Here is a 14,687-nt window from a genome sequence, read left to right on the forward strand (position 1 = left end):
TTGATGGCAGAGAGAGTTGACTGACTTTACCTGTTGTAATCAAACCAAGCAGAGTAGCTGGGTACGATGATATGATGGGTCTGTTCAGTGACGTTGTCCTCGTGGATATCTGGTGCCCCGTTGCGATCCTTCTCCTCGGCACCAGTGGTGGCGCTGTGGGCATCATCTCCCTGCTGTGTGAGAGGGAGAGAGGAGGACTTCTCTTGAGCAAGAATGCCCTCACATGAAGTAGACTTTGCAGTAGGCATTGTATTGCAAACTCCATCTAAATACTAAGAGTGAGAGGTGAGTGCTATCTCTCCATGTGAGAGATTCACTTGCAGCCCTATAAGACTTTTGTTTTGCTCCACTCCAGTCCAGTTGATACGTCGATACTTATTTGTGAACAAGCATTTGTGATTCAAAAGATAAATTTCAGCATGTCTTTGTCATGATTCAAGTTTTATTGATGACTTAAATCTAAAAATAATCTTAACCTGCTCATCAACAAAAGCCTTCTTTGAACAACAGAAAATAGAAAAAAAAACTGGAGGGATGGATGGATGACTCAAACAGACATGGCGACCAATAATAATGACTCATCGGCAGCTTATATTGAAATGAAACTTTAGGTTTGAAGAACCAACAACATTAGTTCTCAGCCCTCGACTCCGACATCTTTCTGCCTCTCTGGCTCACCTTTGCCATCTCCATCGGCTCTTCTTTGCCCTCGTCCAGGTCCATCACTGTCCCGCTCTTGACCGGTTGCATCTCATTGTCCTTACCGCTCCGGGTACCTGGAACTGCAAGACATCAGAGAGTGGAAACAAATAAAGAAATGGGACAACAAAATCCCTCTTGTTAGTGACGAGTCAATCAGAAAATTACTGACGCAGGAGGATGCCACATGGCTTCCCTTTGCTACCATGGCAACTGTGGGCTGGAGGACATGCGTGGTAAAACCTTGATTATATCACAGACACATCATGATACGACTGCATAGGAACGCTCAAGGGGTGTTGCAAAACATACTGCACTCTGGTTTTTTTCAGAGGATGGAGCGAGCCTGTCACTGAATTGATTCATTTGTGCAGAGGTAGAGAAGAATTACTATCACACCTTCAAGTACTGTGTACAAATCCTCATTCTTCACATTTAGACTTTGTTGCAAAAGGAGTCATTTGATTCTAACCCTTCAAAACACATCATTCAGAGATAACTGCTATCTTTGGCAAGCTTTTTTCTTTCAACAGTTTACAAGGTTTTTTTGCAGACAGATAGTATATTCTTTGTTTCAGCTTTTTAACAAGTTTAGTCCATAAATAATATGTTTTAAAGGAACAATCAACAGTGCTTGGCACTGGCAGATAATAATCATACTGTAAAATTTCGCCAGTATTTCTCTGGAACCACATGGCATCTTCCAGCAGCAGGATAACTTGAAAATCTACTCATGTTTTGAATGAAAGGTGGAATATGATTGGCTGGGGAATATCATGACACGTTTGACGGACAACTTGATATTTGAACCCACTGATGAACGATTCAAGATCCCTAATAAGGTCTAACATGATATGACAACATACATTTCAGAGACAAATCATAATTTGACAAACATTTGAATTCCTTGCTGTGCTCACCATATTCAAAATGAAAAGCTGCAACATAAAGCAATACAGTAGTTGGTTTATTGTACAATTGACATTTAGCTCAAGCTGGTTTTAATTCATACAGTATGAGCAGATTAAGACTGGTACAGATTTCTTTAAAAATCAGACCTGATATAATACAGTTACGTAATTCTATCTAAGGTGTTCCATGTTTTAGTAAACTGTGATATTAGGAGCAACTAAATATACAAACTAAAGGAAGGCTCTCATCACAAATTGACTTAGGCAAAAATCTCCACTTTATTTTTGTTTTTGACATGAAATTGGTAATGAATTGTATCCTTTACTTCAAATCACTGTAGTCCTTTTCAATAATGAACGTACAATTATGATCTTTAGGAAAATGCATACGTAGTTGTGAAGTTAGTTTATCAAAAACCTGATTTTTCAACACTTTTGTGTACAAGCCAAAAGGAGAGTAGTTGATGTTATGACTACTGTTGTCTCCTCTAGATGGCATATTTGCTAGTTTTTTATATTACTGTTTAGAGAAAACACAAAAAACTCTACTAAGAGATAATTTTTTTTTTTTTTCATCTCATTGCATATAACTTCTATAGTTTCTTGTGTCTATATCTACTAAAAGACCCAGTAGCATGGGAGAGATAAGAGGCCCAATTGAATAAATCTTCAATTGATGCCCTTCAGGGTCCATTACAATACCACGACTAGCAAAGATCTACTAAAATAGAATTTCCCCAGCAGTGGATAATATGTGTTTTGAAGTGCATGCTAATTGGTAACATTCTACTCCGGTCTAAGTTCTTCAGCTGGGTGTGCACTCAAATAGAGATCAGTAATAAAACTTTACACAATTCCCGATGGGGATTCTTGAATATATCCCAGGCAGACCAACCTTTCCATTACAAGGTATCCTCACGCTACTGGGTCATTAAAGGGATCGCATTGTTTGGGTTGAGACCTGGGCCCCGTTTCATAAAACTTGTTATCAGTGACAAGTTGTCATAGTTGTTATAAGCTACTGAAATCCTTGCATCTGATTGGCTAAGAGCTAATTTGTCACAGAAATGTGGCAGTTGTCACTGATAACAAGTTTTATAAAATGGGACCCTGGCTGCAGGTTTCTAACATTTTTTTTTTCTTTTTTGGTGAGATAATGACAAACCTCTCATGAAATGTGAAAGAGCATGTAGTTCAAAGAGGAATTCAACGGTTATCTGAAGAAAATTGGTTTTGAAATGGCTGAGATATACAAAACACAGCAATCCCAACAAAAGGTGGGACCCACTTTTTATTACGGTATTACAATCACTTGGTTTTACTTTGTTTTTGGATGTCTCAGCCATTCAAAAAAAACTATTTTTATTAGATAAACTTTGAATTCCCCTTAGAATGGTATTGTCTGTACTGTTTCGTAGGTGGTTTCTTGAAATCTCGCAAAAAGTTAAAAGCCAATCCTCATCTCCACCAAGACTATACCATCCCTTTAAATCAACTCTGGAAGTGGTGTGGACGTTCATACTAGATTCCACTCACTGGTCTTTGGGAGCTCCACCTCTTGGACCGACGGCACTGAAGGTGGGTTCTCCATCTCTTTGGTCAGGTCTTCCTCTTCATCCTTGGTCCCTCGCTTCTTCACCCCGAGAGCTGGACTCCTGCCCCTGTGAAGGGAAAGCAGTCAGCACAGCCAAGCACGTAAAATGGATAAATAAAGTACCCTCGTCATTAAGCGGACACAACTACGTCAAGAAGTCCTGCATGGCCTCAACCACGCAGTCTTCCTAGAATGCGTCAGCTTCACGACAACTTGTTGGAATATATCAAGGGCTGACAAATGTTTGTTATGTGATCATGTATTGCATCTCAGATCAAATAACCAATCAAATGCTTTCTTAGGTTTAAGAGTTTTAGCTGGGGTGGGGATGTTTCTTAAATGCACAAACTTTGATAATCATACAGTTTTATATCAGTCTCTATATGACTATTGAAGCCCTATATAACATTAACAATGGAAACCTGACCCTTCTGGAAGGAGACCAGTGTTTTGTCATAGGACGACAAATTTAGCACAAACTTACGGCTTTTTCCTCCTCTTGTCTGGTTGTGGAGACGGCGAACGCTTCCTCTTCTTGCCGGGACCGCCGCGCTTGTTCATCCCTCTCTCATGGTCACCATCGGCGGAGCTCTGATATAGACAATCGCAAACAAGATGCCATGCATACATCATCAGACCTTGTGTACATGACTGTCAAACAACAGCTTCTACTACACACAGAAAAGCCGGATTCGGGATTACTCCTGTTTCATAAATACAGCCAAAAGAGTAAAGACACAAACCACCTGGAGCCATACATCAGCAATTACTCACTAATCCTCCTCGTCGGATCTGTGATCAACTGAGAGTCCTTATTCGGTTAATAATCTGTAACAAGTTAGGTGCAGTTTTTTGGGCAAAATCCTTGTGAGTAGATGGTGGGTCTTACTGAAAATACCAGTGGCATATTTTGTGGTATTAATCCATCTGTCATGTATGCCCTTTCCAGACAAAAAACATATTTTTCAAAATGAATTATGAGAGATGAATGTATGTATGTATGTATGTATGTATGTATGTATGTACGCATTGACTTCACAATAGATCGAGTGCCACACTGCCCAACATCAACGCAAGAAGAATTTCTGTGTTAGATTTTATCACATTATTTTGCATTGTAGCAACAAAAACACACAAAATAGTGATCCAAACCCTAGTCTGAGCAGGATTCTTTTTTCTTTTAAATTCAAAGGCAATATCTTGCTAAATTTTTTGGTAGTCAAACACTGCGCATTGCAATAACAATAATTCCTTGACTGGGGTGCGCTCTTCAAATGTGCAGCACACATAGAGCCGGCCTGCATGTTTTTAAAATTACTTTCACAAAATTGTCACAAATTGACAGCATTACTATTAATTTTCAAAAACCTATCGTGGGAAAAAGAATTGTAGTGCACCGTAGTTTTAGAGAAATTAAACTTGCCATTGTTTTGTGAAGCCTCAACATAAGGGAGAAAAAAAAGAAGAAAGAGGGTGTGCGAGGACATGTTGTGTCATATGAAGGATGCCGGGTATGAGAGATCAGAGAAGCGTACACTCATATTATAGTACCAGAATAATACATTCTGAATTAGCAAAATATTTCATTGCAGTCTGGCATAGACTCCACTGCTCGCAATAATTTCTGCGGTCAGCTCGCACAATCTGAATTATCAGGCCATTTTAACAAAAATGCAGAGTAACACTACCTATTTTCTTGAAAGGAATTTTCTGCATGACTCATCTCAGACATACACAGAAGATGATCAACAATTACACATCCTGAAAGACAGGATATTGATTCCTAATACCAATTCAAGATGAAAAACATATTTTAGCACTTTGCGCACAAAACATTTTGGGATATTTCATCGAACGACAGACGTACACAGAAGATGATCAACAATTATACATCCCGAGAGACATGATATTGATTCCTCATATGAATTCAAGATAAAACATATTTTGGCACTTTGTGCACAAAACTTGGAATATTTCACCAAACAACAAAGACATGACCACAACAACAACTTCAAGGTCTGAATAGGAAGCCACACAACACGAATGACTTCCAGATGTCCTCAGTTTTCTTTACACATATTTGATTTTGCTCGATATTTCACAGATTACATTCCTTGATTTCATTCTACGCACTGAGGTAGGTTCTCTTACGAGAAACTGAGTGCTGCCCTACTCACACTTCCGAATGTGAGAACTAACAAAATGAAAAATACTTTCTTGAATCTGTTTGTCCATCATTGTCAAGTGTTGTAAAATCGGACACCATTGAGTGATGAATTTTTTTTGCACTGGCCTAACTGCAGCGAACTTTGTTTGTTGATTATTTTGTGGATGAGAAAATGCATGGTACATAATCTAATGCCTAAAAAACAAATTTGTGAGTAACTTTTCTCCTCAAGGTCTTGTGGAGCTCAATATAAGTGAAAAATTTCAACACCGCTTAATATTTCACAATTGAGGTAAATAAAAAAAAAATGTGTGCTCTAATCGTGCCATGTAAAATATTGGCTAATGTGACACCAGGGCGGTTTGGAACGTCTTTATGAATCGTGTAACACAGCAAGGGCATAAGGAGGATAAACATTGTGAGCATAATTTTCTCCTGCAAGGTCTTATGAGCAAACTAGCACTCACCTCTTCCATGTTGGCCTTAGCTGGGTACGCCCGCCTCCTAGTGCGTCCGTTGGCTGGAGTGATAGGAATCCTCGTCTCTCCCTGTTTTAGTGTGAAACCAAATACTTACTGCCATCATTTCATGCACTGCTTAATGCTTCAGACAGAGATGGAAATCTGGGCCATGTTCAATTTATCTGCTCATATAGAAGGATCAGCCAGGAACTTCCCATTATTTCTGTTGGTATTCCTGCAATATGGGTCATTTCTTTTTTTTTTGCTCTGGTTTTTTGTTTTTGTTTGTTTGTTTTGATTTTTTTTTTTAACAGGGTCGGGGTGGCTAACCCCACATCCATCCCTCCTCCTTAACGGGCTTAGTGGAATGTACAGACCGGATGAATTTCAATTGTCCATCTTAAGTAAATGGTCTACATTAGAACAATAAGGTTAATTTATCCTTCTAAAACATGAATATCTAAGCATCTGCAAGACCATACATGCATTACTTTTAATTCTTATAACCACATTCTGCTGAAAGTATAACCTCTGCCTGAGCCAGCCTTTGTATTAGCCAGTTATTGAATCAACTCTTGGTAACAATTACTGTGTGCCACAAATAACTACATCGTTTCTTTCTACACACACAAGTACTTACATCCATCTGAACTTCGTAGTCCTCTTCATTCATCCACTCGTTGAATTCATCCAAGTCCAGAATCCACTTGGCATTCACCTGTGACATGTGTCAGAGATTGACAAAGAGGTAGAGCAGTGGCAAAATTGAAGAGGAAACCTTGGCTAAAGAAGACCACATAATTATCACTATCTCTTCACTACTCTCTTGAGCTCAGCTTAAACTTTGCTATATGGACATTGTTCAAATAAACTTTGAATGCATAACATAATATCACAGCAGAGGCAGGGAAATAATGTAAAGTAATCTCAAAGAATGCATGCCATGAGCTGACATAACACTCTAAGCAAAAATAAATTTTGCATATGAAACTCTATTTTCTTCTCCCAGCTCTTCTAAGAGCTATTTACTCATATCTTACGGCAAGCAATCTTTTCTGTGCCTACTGCATGTCGTTATACACATATTGCCTCTTTAGAGGTGTAATATAACGCTTGAAATCCCCATGGGAGTTATATTCTACCAAAGAGCCTATATCTTAATGAAATCTTGTCTCGAGGAGGAAATATAACTCTGAAAGGACTGTCAATATGATAAAAGTCAAGGCAACATGTGATCCGCTACAACAAAAGGATCCGAAAGTCGGGGGAGGTCAGTTTTCCAAAAATGACATGACATTATTTCCTTACTCTTCCGCTTTAATTTCATATATAATACAACTCATAAAAGTACTCGGTTGCGGATATATCAATGATTTTATGAGAGCATGTCGAGTGGTCTAGGAAATCCGCTTTTCCTGAAAACCGCCTTCAAAGTTCTCCTTCTGACGGCTCAGCCGTCAGTGACTTTCAGATCCTTTTATCATGGCAGGTCACATATGTGTCATACCATATGGTCCACATAAATACACATCATTTTATTCTAGCCCTGTCAGCAGCCAGAAAAATTCTTCAATAATAATACTTGACATGAAATCACTGCTTGAAAAATAACAATTCTGATCCTCGCTGCATTAGTCATGTGATTGTATTATGAATAACGACCAACCAGTATCTATGTAGACCACTTCATATAATGACACGACTGTGAACCAGGAGAAAAATGCATTGTGTCTACTCACCTCCCAGGCACCGTCCATGGTGGCGAGGTGCTCCGCGTCACCATGCACCTCTGACGAAGGCACCCAGGTGTCATAGCTGTCCGGGAAGTACCACCAGTGGACGAGAGTTGATCGCTCCTTGCGCGCAATGGGCCTCAGGTACTCCTCACCTAAACATGGGAGTTGGAGCAGAGAAGGGGATGACAACTTAAATCACAAGCAAATAGTTCTACTTGTACTTTGCACAAGTGTAAGAATGAATGAATTTTGTTGTTGGCCATCGAAGCACGGCACCATATGGAATTGAAAAAAAAGAAAAAAAAAAAGATGGTTCAATTTGCCTGAAAAAAGGAATCTAGCACATCTGAATGTAACACAGCATGACAAGTTTTGTGTTGTATTCAACCTTTATGCACACTTTCAATGGAAAAGTTATTCAGGCAATGTTTCTCAGCTGTGCCTTATCAAACAACAACTCATAAGGGCAAAACACATTTCAACTAGAAATAAAGCATTTAAGAAGGCCTTCCGTGTATAAAAGCTCATTACATAGTACTGGGGCCACAAAGACAGCCATAAACTTGAATACATCACATGTGTATTCCTTTTAATTCAGTCAACTGTAATGATACAGCACTGGTGAGGGAACAGGAAATAGTTTCCATCTAAAATTTCATAAACAAACTGGGGTTAACTATTAACTGAGTTAAGACTCATTTAAACCATTCATATCTCACAGAAAACAGCCAAGGCAATAGATTTGATTCTCACTCATATCAGAAGACAAAGTTGTTTTTTCTTTCTCAGCAGTAAAAGTATTGACAGCTCTCATTCAGCAAATGGGGAGGGGAACATGCCTTGTTAACAAGCTTACCTTCTGCAAGAGGCTCCGGTGGAGAGAACACCACATGAGTTGCAACATCTGGGTCATCCACAACTGTACCCTTGGATGGAAAAAAGAACATCTCAAACAGTGTAAAAATTGTCTCTATAGCATTAATGTAGAGGTATTCAAATCATTCCATCAACAACACGATTAAGGAACTGCAGTAGTTGACAAGAAGAGATAGAACATTGTTGTAGCCAATTTATATACGTAAACATGTGTGTTGTGGTATACAAATTCTAAACAGAACGCAAGTTGTAATATCTAAATTTTGATTTCTATCTTTGCATACCTTGCAACCCAGCCACAAACATTATGACAAGATTATACCATTTGTTGTTGTTGTGTTTTTTTTAAATTCTGGACCCTAGAATATGTCACAGACATACTATTGAACACAATTTTGCTGAAAGGCTGCTGCGGAACATTTTAACCGAGGTTTATCTCCATATCTAGATTCATATTTTCAAATATGCCTCTTGAAGATGTGTATGACAAATACTGCAGTGATGCACGACACTTTAAACCCAGATTACAGGTCCTGTTTACCATTGGGAGCAGTGATTTCAAAAATGCTCAAGATATCACTTTTGATGCATATGTGTAGGTCAGTTGTATAACAAAACCTCCTACCAGATAACAATTTTGCAAGAAAGCCTAAAATGTAAGGAGATATCACTATTTTTCTCATTAAACCATAACTGTATACGGTTTAGTCTGGAAACATTTTTATTATAACTACTGTTCACATTCTGTATATTTAACAATACTTAAACATTGATTATACTGGTTAAAATTTTTACATTCGTTGTTTCTATCCCTAACTCACATTTTAAGACTATTTTGAAGCACTAATGCTGGGTTTTTGTATCATCTGCAAATGGTAAATTATGCCTTTAAGCAATATGGTAACATGCAGGGCCTGCAGCAGAAGGGTGTTTCCATCAAGAGATTGATATTGTGATATCAACAAAGCCATGCCTTTACTACTCTGCCCTCCGACTTACCTGGTGTCTCTTGATGATGTCTGTCAGCTTGGAGGCGAGCTTTGGCTCCACACTTTCATGGATGCAGACCTGCGGCAAGACCATGCACCGGTTCTGGACCAGCGTGCGGGAGATCTGCATGAACATCTCCACGTTTCGGTCCATGCGGGAGGGCGAGTGAAAGTCGAACCTTCGCCTGGGACAGGGGGTGAAAACCACAGCCCAGCAGATGAATGGCATAGCCCATATCATGTTACAGAGCTTAAAACTGTTCATCACTATTACACAAACACATTGCCTTCAAGCATGGATGTAATAAGAGCAATTCAAGCCAAAGTGACTAGCAAGCTCCAGTGAACAATTCATACCTTTTTATGAGTCAGTTATTGAAAACACAGCTAGTAACACAAATACAACACCAATATAAGCCAACCAAGGTCTTTATAGTAACTGACTGAACAGAAATGTCATGCATGCAAATGATTTAATTTATGCCATATACAAATGTAGACACTTTTTAACCTATACCAATCCCTCCCCCAATCTGATAGATTTTCTTCAAATAGACCATCTGTTTGCCCTGCCATAGCTACACTTCTGCCAAGTCTGAAGGAAGTCTGAATGCGACCACATGAGATATTATACAAGGACAATAAAACGGTACGATGGACAATGTCAAAACACAAAGCCTATGATTGAAGAATGACAATAATAGTACGATTCAAAATGACTACATAGTTGGCAAGTGCACATGCGTTAGGATTCTTACCATCCTTGTTCACTCTTGAACTTGTACACAGCCATCAGGATGTTGCACAGGCCGCCTCCGGACTTGAAGTCTAGGAAATATTTTTGCTGGAAAGAGTATGAATTGACACTCGATCAAAACACCACCAATGCTCATGCTGATTTCTATAGCTGAATGTTCAAACAAATACACTAGAAATGACATGACAAGTCTAAACAAACTGACAACTATTTGGTAATATCATATCCAGCATGATGTTTAACAAGTTTTATATCTTTTTAAATTTGTTTTTTCATTTTTAATTTCCTACTAATGATTTCTACATGAGGTAAAAACACATGAAAATTTCTATCACTGACCACCCAAAATAGCTTGTAGTCACTCGTTCCCACATAAAAGATTTTCATTTTGAAGATCAAAATGGGAACTGATCATCTCACATCAACAAAGACTATCACGGAGGAGATTGCTCTCTTCCTTCAGAGTTCCTACACTTTTCACCACATTTAAATTGTTGTCATAAAGTGCACTCTTCCTTGATTATCTTTTTGTTTGTCAAGGGAGACGGGGAAACATGATATAACAGATGGAGATGCTTACAGGAACTCTCGTCAGGGGTGGGTTGCTGACATGACGACCGAAGGCATCCTCCTGAAATTGGATCAACTGTGCCAGCATGCTGGCAATGCTCTTGTTTGTTGGTGGTTCCGTCTGGATCCACTATTCATTGAAAACAACATGAAAGACAAACAAACATGAAAGAACAATATTTTTATTTACTACAGAGTACTCACATGTAATGCATACAACACCACAGAATATACAGATAAGTTATCAAAATTGTGAACTTTATTACAAAACATTGCATAATGTATGGCCAGGTAAAAAAAAGAAAGTAGTTCCACGTCTGGATTTTTCGGGTGAGGTGATGAGGGAGTACCTTAGTATTTGACATCTTGCTTTTTTCTGATCTAAAACAGCCGCATACATGGGCAATTGCAAGCTAGCGCAAGGCCCTAGTGTAGTTTTGGACCAACTCGTAGGGGGGAATTGGACTCCCAACTTTGGTTTACTGCCGGGTGAAGTATGATATGATTGAGGCATTCAAGCTCTTTCACAAATATGATCAGAGAAGTAGTGCCTGACTTAGGTCTGATAAAAGAATGCACAAGAGATGACATGGTAAAAAATTTAGATTTTTCTATAGCACGTACCACTACAAGAAAGAATTTGTTTTATATGCATATTACGAAGGCAGTGTATGTACAGCCATGCGCATGTGATTGTTGCCATGACCTAGGTTGCTGGATACAGCCACACATGAGTGACTACTGTGGCCGGCTGCATACAGTTTGCCACACATCCAACATGCAATGTGATGTGAAATTTATTACGATTAGAATGATCTTTTTTTCTCTTACATTTGAGACAACTTTATTTACTATACATGGTTTCATAACAAATTAACTCCTATTAACTTTTCTCCTCGCATCTTTTTTTTTTTGTCTTGTGACAGACGTTCATCTTTTTTAAATGCAAATTTTCTTAAAGAAGATCTCACTTCTAAATCAAAGGCCTCAGAAATCATGGCATTCCAATTTCATGATCAAAGGCCAGCATGCAGCCTGCCAGCCAGTTGCAACAGCGAAGCAGTCAGTGGTGCGCTGCAGTGGCTTAATGACGGCCCTACCCGTACACTGTATTATTATGTATAGGAGCTACACTTCATACACAGAACAAGCATGTGGCGCTGTGCATGCTCAAAAAGAAAAGCGTAAAGCAAAGAAGAAAAATAAGATTGAAAACAACAGAGCACTAGGTAGACTAATAAAATGAGTGATGAATCAATGAATCATACAGGTTGAAAAGGAAATAAAAACGGAAAAAAGGATACATCAGAATGAAAAATAAGAAAAAGGTATTGAACAGGAAAGAATGAAAAATAAGAAAACGATATTGAACAGGAAAGAACGAAAAATAAAAAGATATTGAAATGGAAAGGTAGAAATAAATGGAGGGACAGATAATCAATGATTTTCTTTCATTTTATGGTATTCCTTTGTGGATTTCCTCTTGCATACCTTTCTCAATTTCTTATTCAATCCTACTTTCTGCCTGGATCTAATTATTCTTTGTTGCCTTCATGGGCCATAAAGGAAACAAAGAACATGAAGGAAACAAAAAAAAACAAACAATTAGGCAGAAAGTATGATTAAATGAGAAATTGAGATAGTTGAACAAGAAAAAAACCCACAAAGAAATGTAATAGGAAGGAAAGGGAAAGTTACGAATACCTGAAAATGAAAGAAAGAGAAAGATGCAAGGGGCTGCACAATACTACATCATGCACTCAACCGCTTTGTGTAGAAGCAATAGACCTAACTGCTTTTGCAAGACTTGGCTGAGGAAGTGGGAAAAACTAATCTTAGCTTTTCAAAGATACCACAGAAAAAGCCGCTGAGATCAAACAATCAACCCTTTAACTACAATATAAGAGAGACATGACATCATCGCTCATGAACAGTGGCAGTGCGAACCGTAGTGCTGCATGCGCGCGCGCGCTGAACGTATTCAAACTGCTATTAATCGAGTATTGTGAGCACTGTTGAGTATTTTTTATGTCAACTGCTTGTGTACAAACCAGCATTTCAAGCGATCAAGATTTTCCAACAGTACAACACTAGCAAAAGTGTTAAAACTTAACTTCTATTCACCTCTCTGGTGGAGTCTCAGATGCAGATGCAATTATTTTACTGAATAACGAAGTAAGGGCGAGTTTGTGGCATGTGAATATGTGCATGTTTCTTGACTAACGAAATAACGTTAGTAATAATTGCATTCAGAATCAAGTCTTTACTGGACGTCATCATATGTAGTTAAAGTAATTCAGGTAATCCATAGGCATTCAGAGGTTTAGACTCAATAAGTCATAATTCAAACCTTTGCTCAACCTAAAAAACTTAGACGACGTATCCGTGTTAAGCAATTCACAAACTGCGATACTGTAAATATCTTGGACAGACGAGTGACAAATAACAGTAAGTGCTTTAATCAAATAAGAGCACAAACAGAACAATTCAGAAACTCATTCTTCCCGTCTACTGTCATCGAGTGGAACCACCTGAGTGACGCCACTATTAACTCGCCATCAATCGCCTCATTCAAAAAGGCCATTGATAGAACTTTCTAATCACCTCTGCGCCCTCTCTCATCCGATGCGTTATGCCCAGTAGGGCCCTGCATCGTAAACATCCAGATCCAGGTATGATAAAGTTCTCCCGCTGAAGCTGGGCCCGCAAATAGAAAGCCCGGCCTAGCTCTAGTCCCCCCAGCCAGGCCAAGCAAGCCAGGCAGGGCCACCCCGGCTCTTCACCCACAACACAATGCACAACCACCACACACCGCTGAACACCACACTAACGTTAGTCGTAACGTTTGAGTCTATGTAGACACCCATCTCACATAAATCTTTGAGGCTACTGATACCAAGAAAATTGTTACCTTTTTGCAGTTCCTCTGCAACCATGATTTGACATTATCGAGTTGGGAAACGGTGTCTGTTGACTCAAAAAACTTGAAATCAGCACCTCCGTCTTTCTTTCTGATCGCCATCTTTGTCTCTTTTCGGAGTTTCGTACTGAAAATGAAGTGTTGACAATTTAACAAATGTGATCATTTATAATGATCATTCCAATATATTTCTCAAATAAAAACAATATCATGTCAATTTTTTAAATAAAATAAAATTTTGAGCATAAATTATATTAAAAGAGTATGAAAAACTCATAGAACATTCAAATGAAAACAAATATGCATAATTATCCGACACTTTCTTTGTGAATTACTGAAAATGGCGGCTGCCCATGGGTTACACGCTCGTACGGCAATGAAAAGGGGTAATAATTCATCTGTTTTTCATTTATGTGTCTAGAGATTTAATTCAAATTAGCTTCTAATTGAGAAAATCAATATTATGAACGGTTTTTTGCCCATCATGGTAATTTATGATACTGTGTTGTTCTAATAAAATACGTTTTTACTCAGCGAACTTCTTGTAGTCCCACTAATTGCTTGTCGTGTGCTGTACATCAAGCGCTCCGCCGCCCGCGCCGCTTTTTCAATTCTCTGGAACCATCAACAAACCATGATTACTAGTGCAACATAAAAATAATAATAATAAAAAAAAAAAAACACCAAGAGGACGAAGTATCTACATACATTATGTATGATAGGCAGTGGTGGGGCCTATTTCACGAGTATGCCGTATGATACTGTCTATTTTTTTTTTCTTTACGAGAAAATAACTGCTCCGTAACTCACCAATAATTTTATTTACCTTGTCCTTGGTACTGGTACTAGTATGGAGGTGTATCCTGTTACCGAACGATTTTTGTTTTATTGCTCCAAACGGGCAACATTATGCAATAATTCAGCCAAAAATATCCTTATAGATAATTGAAATGCTGATGACTTTAGCTGTAACGAAAATACTTGAAAAATAAGCCAACTTCTAGAAA

The 14,687-nt window shown here is 38.5% G+C and overlaps 1 protein-coding gene across 1 annotated transcript in view; it reads right to left on the bottom strand.

Moving 5' to 3' along the window:
• The window catches only part of LOC139713757 (SWI/SNF complex subunit SMARCC2-like), a 66,531-nt gene extending 52,739 nt beyond the window's left edge, over positions 1-13,792 (bottom strand). Inside the window, exons 1-12 of the mRNA XM_071625459.1 lie at positions 13,672-13,792; positions 10,771-10,890; positions 10,192-10,277; positions 9,444-9,618; positions 8,425-8,494; positions 7,572-7,720; positions 6,473-6,550; positions 5,839-5,919; positions 3,689-3,795; positions 3,147-3,271; positions 679-782; positions 31-173 (exon numbers count right to left, since the gene is read on the bottom strand). Of these exons, the coding sequence (XP_071481560.1) occupies positions 31-173; positions 679-782; positions 3,147-3,271; positions 3,689-3,795; positions 5,839-5,919; positions 6,473-6,550; positions 7,572-7,720; positions 8,425-8,494; positions 9,444-9,618; positions 10,192-10,277; positions 10,771-10,890; positions 13,672-13,782 (1,349 nt within the window). The 5' untranslated portion in view covers positions 13,783-13,792. The remainder of the gene's footprint in view (positions 1-30; positions 174-678; positions 783-3,146; positions 3,272-3,688; positions 3,796-5,838; positions 5,920-6,472; positions 6,551-7,571; positions 7,721-8,424; positions 8,495-9,443; positions 9,619-10,191; positions 10,278-10,770; positions 10,891-13,671) is intronic.
• Between the last annotated feature and the right edge of the window lie 895 nt (positions 13,793-14,687).

Source organism: Diadema antillarum, unplaced genomic scaffold (genome assembly GCF_040938485.1).
Source record: "Diadema antillarum isolate AM-2024a unplaced genomic scaffold, OU_Dant_1.0 seq00002054_RagTag, whole genome shotgun sequence".
NCBI classification, from domain to species: Eukaryota; Metazoa; Echinodermata; class Echinoidea; order Diadematoida; family Diadematidae; genus Diadema; species Diadema antillarum.